Here is a 10,745-nt window from a genome sequence, read left to right as displayed (position 1 = left end):
CCTTTCGCTGATCATATTTTGTTACCTTCCACAGCTGCAATTGCAGATGCCAAGCAGAAAAGCACAACAAAATCCAGTGCCATGGGAGCCCCAAACATGATGCAGGAAAAACAGGGACAGATTTAAAAAGAAAAAAGGAAATAGTTCCTTGTTGGACCAGATTTAGTTCCTTTCTCGTCGCTTTTTTTCTCTCTCCCCCCTCGCTCTATATTTCAATATATATCCTGTACAACTCCACTCCGGAATACCTAGTCCACCGCGTGGGTCCGTGTGTGCGTGCGTGCATGCGTGTGTGTGTATGTGTGTAAGTGTGTGTAGGTATGTGCGAGTGTCTGTATGCGTGCGTGTGTGTGTGTATGAGGTGTGATGTGTGTGTGGGTGAGAAAGAGAGAGAGTCTATATTCTAGTGTCACATTGCAAGCTGTAGTAAAGAGTACAGTGAGAACAAGATCAGCCGCTGAGGCTGAAGGGAGGGGGCGAGGGAAGGGTTCCCCCTCCCCGCCACCCGCGCGCGCGCACGCACCCCATCAATACTTTTCCCACCCCCAACGGCTCCCGTCCAATCAAGGAATTAAGCCCACAAAAATCCCCCGGCCAATCAGCAACGAACACTCCCTTACTCCAGTATTGTTAGTTTCAGAAAAACTTTTGCAGGAAGCCATGGGGAAAGACCTACGCGATGGAGAAAAAGCATAGAAGGAAGGAGAACAGCGCCCCCTAGTGTTTCCTCGGCCACATAGCTCGTATCATTCTACTCATGCCGTAGTCATTCCGGTCACTGGTGCTCACAGCCGCCGTCGGCTTTTTCTTAATCCACCTATTTCTACCTTCCGGCTTGAGCCGTATGATGCTTTTATTTATAGTGGGTCTTCTAGGATCTCCCGTCCCGTTCTTCACTATGTCTCTTTCTATGCTATTGAGGAAATTGCAGTATGATAATTCAGTACAGCCCAGCTACCCTGAGCTGCCCCAGGTGTAGGCAGAGTCTAGGGATGGAGGAAGGAGCAGAAGGAGGTGCAGGGACTTCTGACAAGGCCTTTCTTTTTACTCTCATCAGTAATGCCTAGAATCAAATTCCTCTGTTGTTGTTTCTTAAAAAAAAAAAAAACATTTTCACTCAAGTTGGGCTGAGAACAAATCATTTTTGCATTTGGTAGACCATAACATGGTAATCCAGAGTCTACATATGGCATATGAAGATAGATATATGGAACACGTTTTTACAATTTTAATCCTATTTTGCTTTGAAAAGGTTCATGCAGGTAAATGCTTAAGTTAAATAACAAAAAATATTTGTTTTTGTCTGAAGGCTGATATCTACATACCTGGAATAAATCCCATTAAAGTTAATTGGATTGAGTTGAAGAGAGATGTATACCATTCATTGTAAAAGATATATAATTTTATATATTGCCTTTTGGTAGAGCTTCCAAGGTAGTTTGCAACAAACAAGCTAAAATATGCCAATAACATATAATAGTGTGTTAAAAAGAAAAATATCTTGAAGTTATAATCTGAAGGTCAGCCAATGGCCACTTGAGGAACACTGGGAACTATTTCAAAGGGGCTCACCAGTGATATGTATTAATAAGTATTACTATTTATTCAATTTATATGCCACCCAACTCCCAATGACTCTAAAGGGCATTTCTCCCACCTCAACCCAATATGTCTGTGGAAAGCAATGCCAGCATGAAGATATTGCCAACAATAATTTGCTAGCAGTAGAGGCAAAACATGGGGAACACTGGATTATCCTCACCAATTAAAACCCTCTTTTTTAGCCTGAAAAAGGGATCAAAAGTACATGATTCATGGGAGGAGTCCAGTAGCACCTTTTCCCACTAACAAATTTTATTAAAAGGTATAACCTTATGGGACCTGCAGCTCAATTCATCAGATGCACAGAGGGATGAAGAATTTAAATGGGGGGGGGGGGAGAAGGGAAGGGAGACAGGTTGATTATGCAGATGCAGATTGCATGTGAGACAGATTACCAGTTATTTATCAATTAACCATTAGCATGTGTTAAAAACCCATTGGGTTTATTGAGACCTGAGAGTATCTGAAATATTTTGATGTACGTGGGTTCAGCAACCTCTCACTCCGCTGGGCATTTAAATTCCCATTTTTCCACAGCATCCACTTTGAAGTCTGCTATGGTGTCCTGGGAGGTTGAAATACTATTTTATCCTTGTTTGGAGTCTTTATGTCAAACTTGTGTCCATTAATTATTTTGTGCAAAGTTGGTTCCATTTGTCCTGCATAGAAACCAGAGGAGCATTGCTGGCAGATGATTTTACTTTTGCCATTTTACCTAAACCTATTCTATCCTACCTTGCATTAAAATGAAAAGGCAAATGATAACAATATTAAAAGAATAAAATGGGTGGCTTCCAGTATTCCCAGTCAACGTGACCCGAGAGGCTGCCAACTCAAAGAGAAGTCTCCTACCAGTATCTTAAGCTTATTCTCAGAGGGCCTGCTCCAGAAGCCTTGCTGTGCTGAATTGTGGGAAATGCTGCTCAGGAGCAGCCCTTTTAAGTGGTAGCTCCCATCTCTGGAGCCCCATCTTCAAGAAGACACAGCTGGCACTTCCCCTTATTGTCTTTTCAGCAGCCAGCAAAGATGTTTTTATTTTCTCCTGCCTTTTAATAATGTATTAATGCTGCTGTAATTTTTATCTTTCTGTTGCTGATTTTGCTTTTTGTCATTGTTTGTACGTCATTGTACTGTTTATTTTGTTCTGAATTTAATAAAATGTTTCAATGTATGTTTTTAGTAATTGTTTTAACCAAGTGTTTTAATTGCAAATTGCTTTTCAGATTTTTTTATTATTATTAATGGGAAGCCGCATGGAAATTGTTTGTTTAAATAAATAAATAAACACCTTCCACATATTCCATTTGATGGTTTCATTGTTTCTTACAGGGGTAGCTTCAAAAAAGAATTATGGTGCTGTTCCTGCTTATCTTCTTGTATTACTCTTAGATGTTCTACACTGTGGGATAGCCTAATTAAAGTCTCCTTCAAGTCAAGTTCAACTTCATGGATATGGACATGTTTTCTTGGCAACAATAGGAAAGTGGTTCACCATTGCCGCCTTCTCTAGATGTCTAACCTACAAATCTAATATTTTTTGTGGTCTCCAAGTACTAACCCCATCTGACCTTGCTTAGCTTTTAAAGATCAGGCAGGGTCAGCTAGATGCTGCCATCTCATTGTGTGGTAGTATAATTACAGTCATATAGGTTAAAGATTTTACAGCATGAGTGCTACTTCAAAAAAGATTTTTTTATATTTAAATAAGATATAAAAGATTTTCTATATTTAATCTGCTTGCAGCTTGAGGCCCATTACCCCAGTAGGTATGGCTAGTCATCATGAATTATGGCTACTGTAACATCTAATGATCCGGGTCTGGGAAAGGATGCTCTAAGTTCTCAAGCTGTATTATACACAACTGCCTTGTGTTATATTACAGGTTTTTCCAGTTATTTATTTCTTTTCCAAAAAGTATTGTTCAGATACAAAAAAATCAGCAACAGCAAGCCACTGATTTAATCTTCCTTGCCAATTTTGTATCCTATCCTTGCTAAGTTGCAGTAGAATGAAATGCTGCAACTCTTGTTATTGCCACATAACCCATCAGACAGGTGACCCAGCTTCTGAGAAAAGAGTAGAAAATACAAATGGATGCTTCCCTTTTTTTTTTTTTTTAATTTAAGACTACTTCCAATTCTGCAAACAGACTGAAGGCTGTTCATTTGATATAGCTAGAGTAAATGTAAGCCACTGCACAGAAAAAGGACTAAGACTGCACTGTTTTAATATTCAATCTTTTTAAAAAGCAAATTGCCATTTATACTCAAAAGTCAAATTCTGTTAAACAGGGATCAGTTCCAAGGAAATTTGTTTTGTTCATTTACATTTGTATCAAATAACAGTTTACAATCTTATTTCTGTTCATTTTGGGGAAATGGGTCTGTCTGTCAGGTGTTATAGATATTATGAATATAAAAAGGAGAAATGAGCTTCGGCTTTTCTCAGCCTGATGTCTTTTAAATAGACCAGATTATAACTCCCACCATTTCTTTAGCTATGGGAATAAGGAATTCTGAGCATTGCTAGATTGGGGGAATGCTGCTATAAGGAATTGCAGGCTCAGTTTTGCCTAGGAAAAAGACAACAGCCTAACTCTGGGAGAGCACAAATTAGGTTTCTCTCTCTCTCCTTCTCTCTCTTTCTATCTCCTTCTCTCTCTCTCTCTCTCTGACAGCCTGGCTAGAGATGAGAGATGGGGAGTGATCACAAAGCTGAGCCAAGCCTCCTTATTAGTATTTGTGCTGTGTGCCTTGATTTCCATGCCCTACTCAAGAATGAAAAGGAAAAGGGATGCCAGTAAATCAGTTTCTGCTGTACAATGCAGTGATGGTTTATGTCTATACATGTTTTTTATGATAATAGACATTAGACATGTTCTGTTCAATCAAAATGCATAAATAAAAGGGAGTTAAGCAGCAAGAAACAGACACACACACACACACACACACACAAACCCCAAGCTCTGTTCACCGTTCCAGGGCCTTTGAATGAAGTGCCATCACAGCGCAGACTCATTGTGATTGAGATTTTAGATTTATACAAATGGAATCCCCAACTGGGAGGTATATGTTTCTGAACCTGTCTGTGTTCATATTTGCATCGCAGGTAAGCATGGTTGCCACTTTCTATCTTTTCAGATTATTTGTAGCTCGCTCTAACATAGTGCTTCACTGGAATGAGAGGAATATATGTAGTTAACTCTGTGCATTATTCAATAAGCTTTCCAACCTTACTTCCTTGGCTTATTTTCCATGTCTCATTATGCTCAAGAGAGAAAATCCATTTGGATGAGATGTTTTATGGGTGAAGCAGGTCTCTAATGGTGGTTTTTCTCCACCTTTGCAGTTTCTTGCCTGCTCTCATTCTCATTGTTGAAAACTATCCTCTATACAATACGCCAGTATTGCCACAGTATGGCAGTGATTCCCTAGCATTTCAAACTGGAGTTTTTCTAGGCCTGCCTGAAATGTTAGGAAATGAAGCTGAGATCTTCCGCCTGCAGAGCACGTACCCTATCACTGTGCTATGGCCATTTCATCTGATTGCCCTCCACCTTTATATCTTACCTTCTATACATCTGTTTACTTTACCTTCTGCCCCAAGGTCTTTGTTTCCTCCCCTGATGTTTTACTTAGAGCTTGACTTTCAAATCAAGCTCTTTCCAAACAATGTGGTTGGGTTGCACATTTTAAGGACGAAGTGTAGAAGCTCAGGGGCCAAAAGGCAATCCTCCCACACAAATACTGAGAATGTGGGGAAATCTTCACACCAACTTGGAAAAGGTTGCCATACATGCTTTATCATATGCCTTGGAAGAGGCTATGAGATAAACAAGCTAGAATGCGAAGGCAAAAAAAAGTAGCCTATTATCTCTGGTAAGTGATTTTGCTTTCTTTTGTTTGTAATAAAGATCTCTTCTATGTAGACTGCAATTGACATAATTAAGAAACATTTGCCAAACTCAAAAAAATAAGAAACGTGAAAAAACATTAAAATGACAAGACTAAAATTGGTATTGCAACAGCTCAGTCGCAGGTAAACAAGATTCATGTACTGTATTCAAATTGAAGAAGACATAAAGCTACAGCTTTGTTTTTAAAAAATAGATACAAATGTAACATCAGTGTGTTGATAGTAATGTAGCAATATAATCTAAAGAAATCTAATTTACAGATCTAGAACCAGTGTGCTAAAATGATTAAGGTGCTGGACTAGGGCCAGGCAGAACCAGGTTCTGGCCTTCCATTAGACACAGAAACTTTGGGCCTTAGACTGGGAATTAAAAAAAAAAATTACCAACATAGTAGATTATTAGCTATAATCTTCAGTGAAGAGGCCTTCATACTTCATATGAATCCATGCAGTGGATTAATTCAGGCTGATCATCAAACAACCAAATGCAATTAGCAGATATTTCCAAGTTCTCTGCTGGTAAATTAGGATTGCTATTCCTTATGCTGTCAGAACAAAATATCAAGATTACATAGTAGCTTTATGCTGATCTGCATAACCTAATAAGAGGAGCAGGGTAGAATCTTACTGCTCTGTGTGTATATGGACTACATTACATGGTAGCACAGCTCTTGTAAACACCTAGACTGATGGTCACCTAGGAATCTTATATATGGCATATGAAATAATATCTCTCTCACACCTTTTTTTTTTTAATATGTGAATCAAATGCAATAAAGAGATGCTGTATGGGACAGGTTCCATAATGACATACCATAATCCCTGCAATTATTACAGGTTGATCAGTGGTTTCTATACAACAATAATATGGAAACATTGATGGCAACCAATGTTGTCATTAGTGACAAAGTTTCCACAGACCCTTTCATTCTGCTATTCTTCTACATTTTAACTGTCTGAACATAATGTTGTGCCAAGAAACCTCATAAATAGCAGCTGCCTTGCACAGTAGTCTGTAAGTAACAGTCTGTAAGTATCTTACCTATTCTAACTGGATTTACTCAAACCTTCAGTTTGAGAACGTATTTGGGTGTCACAGTAAAGAGCCTACATTTACCCTTGAAATTTCGAATACTTACAGCTAAACTTTATGTTTGGCAGCCCCTACAGAAGGAAATCACTGGTATTTTATGAAATAACAGTGTATGTCTGCCAATAAACCAGTATGTGAAAATGATTTAGCGAAAGCAGTTATTAAAGTTGGTTTCAGAGCTAACTCACATGCTGCAGGCATCCAAGATCCCAAGTGATAATGGACTGTTTTCTGGCAGATGTTGCTCTGAAGTTATTCCACAATCAGATGATGAAAGGCATATTCTAGGAAAAGGCAATGTTAAGCATACAGTATGAAAAAAGTATATAAATATACATCATACAAAAAAGTGGACATGATTCTCCCTCTGTTATTATACTAGAACCTGGTTCATCCAACAGAGTTAAATGATGGAACAGAGAGAAAATACTTCTCAAAGCACATTGTTAGGCTGTGGAATGTGCTACCTCAAGATGCAGTGATGGCCCCAACTTGAAAGGCTTTAAAAGAGGGTTAGACAAATTCATGGAAGATAAGGATATCATGGCTACTAGATATGATGGTTATTTATTACCTCTAATATACAAGCAATAGGGTTACATGTGCTTAAAGAAATGATTCAGAAGAAGTGGCTTGGATCAGTGCTGCACCTTCTCAGCTATTCAGTTCCTCCTTTTGGGGCTACTATGTCAACCTGGAAATAAAGTGTGACTATTTTTGATTGTTTCATGTGTCTTCTCTAGTTGTTCCTTTTTTATTGTGACAAAGGTGTCGCCTACATACCGGATCCATACTTCTGGTTGTATGTGTGAGAGTGCTATAGTTTCTAGACACTGCATTGCAGTCTCTGCTATGAGTCCTGAGAATGGTGGAACACATTTACTAATAAGTTAATTCCTTAAAGCAATTTTTCTCAGATGCTTCAAACCTAACAAATGGTTCATAAGTTTATTTGGAAAGTTAGTTCAATACACAGGCACACGGTCTGACAGGGTGAGTGGGCTCCTGGTCCTCTTTATGAAACAATGCCATCTAATGGGACCCAAGAAAAATGCCTTCTCTATTGCCCCTTTGGGACAATATTCCTCTGAGATTTGGATAGTCCCAACCCTACTGGCCTTTTGTAAGATGTTGAAGGCCCGATTCTTGCCCTGGACATTAGGTTATTCGATGTCACATCCATAGACTCTGTACATCCATAGACTCAGAACTAGCAAAAGAATCTATGGCAGCAGTACTACACAACACACCTAATCAAATACACTAAGATCAAAATACCCAGAATCATGGACCTCATCAACCTCTGCCTCACTACCTACTTTCAGTCTGATGGACAAATATAGAGGAACATTCATGGGATCACCTCTCTCAGGACTCATAGCAGAGACTGTAATGCAGTGTCTAGAAGCTATAGCTCTCTCACACATACAACCAGAAGTATGGATCCGCTATATAGGCAATACCTTTGTCACAATAAAAAAGGAACAACTAGAGAAGACACATGAAACAATCAACAACATTTTCAAAGGATTGAAATTCACAAGATAAGAAGAAAACAACAACACATTAGCCTTCCTGGATATCCTCATCAGCAAAGGAAACGACAGCCAATTAGAAACCCAAGTCTATCAAAAAAACAACCCACACTAACCAAGTACTCCATTACCAAAGCAACAACCCAACCTCCCACAAGAGTTGTGTAACAACATTATTCAAACAAGTGCAAACACACTGCAGCAACCCAGAACAGCAGAAAAAGGAAACAGACCACCTATACAACATCTTCCAACAAAATGGATATCCACGCAACTTTATCAAAAAAGTGCCTGACCACTCAACCAACTACAGCACAACCAACACAAGCTATGAAAAGGATAACACTGCCATACGTCAGAAACATCTCAGAAACAACCAACAGGCTATTACAAACACATGGCATCACCGTAGCACACAAGCCAACTAAAGCCCTTCAAAACATCTTAAGTAAACTAAAAGACCCAGTAGCCCAAGAAGAAAAAAAAGACATCTGCAACATACAATATAAGGATTGTAACAGCCACTAAGGAGGACAGACAGGTGGAAGGCTAGCAGAGCGCATCCTTGAACACCAACTAGCAGTCAGAAGACACGATGAAAACTTTTTAATCTCACAAGGACAGACTCAACCATAGTTTCAGTTGGAAAACTGTGAGCATCCTAGACCAAGCTAAATCCAAAAATGCTAGGGAATTCCTGGAAACTTGGCACTCAGCCACATCAGCTATCAATAGACACATAGAGATAAACCACCTTTACATACTATTAAAAAGAGACAATAAGAAAGCTAAGAAGGAAACAAAAAGACCAGAACACATCCTCTCCAGCAGTCTACACCCAGACAAGCTGGCATTAAACCAGACAAACAATCAAGCAAAAAACAATAATCAAGGAACTACCAAGGAGACAAACAATCAAGCAGACAAACAGTTAAGCAGTAAACAATATCCTAATCAAGGAACTACCAAAGAGAAAACCACACCCCCACCAACATTGGCAGGGCAAACTACTGTATATAAACAGGGAGCAAACCCCACACCCATTAGCACTGATGAGGTTACCTAGTCAGATAATGAAGCATCTACAATCAAACAACAAAGCTCGTAGAGCACCAAGGACCCTACATTAAGTCAGGCTGTTGGGTAAGCCCAACTTGATGTTCCTGGTTGTATGTTGTTGAATTGTTCTGAGTGGACTGTGTTGTTTTAATGTTTCTTTTAATTTTTTTTTCTTTATTGATTTCTTTACTTGATTGTTAGCTACCCAGAGTCTTATGATGAATGGACAACCATATACATTTAAATAATAAGTAAAACATTCATAGACACATAACATAAATAATGATGCAAAAACCAGTGACCTGTGCCAACATTCACTAGGGCAGGGTTTCTCAACCAGGGTTCTGTGGAACCCTAAGTTTCCACGAGGGGTCACTAGGGGTTCCCTGGGAGATCATGGTTTATTTAAAAAATTATTTCAAATTCAGGCAATGTGCTCTCATAGTGATGAGCAGAACAAAAATCTAGTTACAGCTCTTTCTGAGCTCTCTGGTAGTGCACTGTAGGGCTGTGTTTATTTCATTGAATCCATACTTAATTTTTGACACGAGATAGGGGAGACAGTTGTGAACACTATATTGCAGGAAGGGAAGAATATATTGAAGGAAGGGGAGAGAGACGTGCATTTTTCAAAAAATTAATGGACTCATCCAACTTAGTCTGTGACGTCAATCTCTCCCACCTGCATCTTTTCCCTGGGGTTTTCTTGTAGTTATTTTATCCCATTATTTTAAATAAATTTCATACATGTTTATTCAGTCATGTCTGAGGGTCCAGTGTGGTGATTTTTGAAGAGGAGGTGTAAGAGAGAAGAGAAGGATTCTAGACCAGACAATACCAATAAGTTAAATGATGATAATGAAATGAAGAATTTAAATCTTCTCAGGCATTTCCCTGCAAAGGTATTTTCGAGAAAATAGTATTCCACGTTTTGCTGAGTACTTTGAAGATGGAGAATGGTTGCAGAAACTAGCATACTTAGCAGATATCTTTCATCACATGAACCAGCTGAACAAGTCTCTGCAAGGCACTGGAGAAAATGTTTTGACTTCAAGTGACAAGATTCTTGGATTTAAAAGAAAGCTGAATGTTTGGAAAAATCACGTTGCAAAAGGAAATATTGAAATGTTTACACTGCTGCTTGGGCCTGAGAGTGAGGGAGGATACCAGAAAGTCTCAAAGCTAATTGAAAACCACCTGGAAGTACTGCAGAACAAAATTGATCAGTACTTTCAACACAACTGTATGACTGGGTGAGGGATCCTTTCTCTACATCTTCTGCTTAGCCTGAGAACTTCACTTTGAAGGGGAAGGAAGAACTTTATGAGCTGCAGTCTGATCATACACTCAAATGAGATTCACTAATCTCCCCATGGACAAGTTACGTATTTCTATGAAAGAAGAGAATTCTGCCATTTATAGAAAGGCACTGAAAATTTTGCTGCAGTTTTCAATTTCTTACATTTTTGTTATTTAACAAACATCAAAGGCAAAGACAGAAATGGTCTTATTTCAGTTGAAGATGAAATCCGTGTGTGCTT

General features: G+C 38.9%; 1 protein-coding gene across 6 annotated transcripts in view; it reads right to left on the bottom strand.

Annotated features, from left to right (window-relative positions):
- Positions 1–496, bottom strand: part of EPHB1 (EPH receptor B1) — a 387,938-nt gene extending 387,442 nt beyond the window's left edge. For all 6 annotated transcript variants that reach the window (XM_088132648.1, XM_088132652.1, XM_088132650.1 and 3 more), the window contains exon 1: positions 26–496. In XM_088132648.1, coding sequence (XP_087988774.1) covers positions 26–98 — 73 coding nt within the window. In that variant the 5' untranslated portion in view covers positions 99–496. The remainder of the gene's footprint in view (positions 1–25) is intronic.
- Between the last annotated feature and the right edge of the window lie 10,249 nt (positions 497–10,745).

The sequence above is a fragment of the Python bivittatus genome, unplaced genomic scaffold, assembly GCF_059951505.1.
Source record: "Python bivittatus isolate LINGU-HERP-01145 unplaced genomic scaffold, Pbiv_v1 ctg000980_np1212, whole genome shotgun sequence".
NCBI classification, from domain to species: Eukaryota; Metazoa; Chordata; class Lepidosauria; order Squamata; family Pythonidae; genus Python; species Python bivittatus.
The sequence above is the reverse complement of the archived record's forward strand: the minus strand, read 5'-3'. Positions and strand labels throughout refer to the sequence as shown.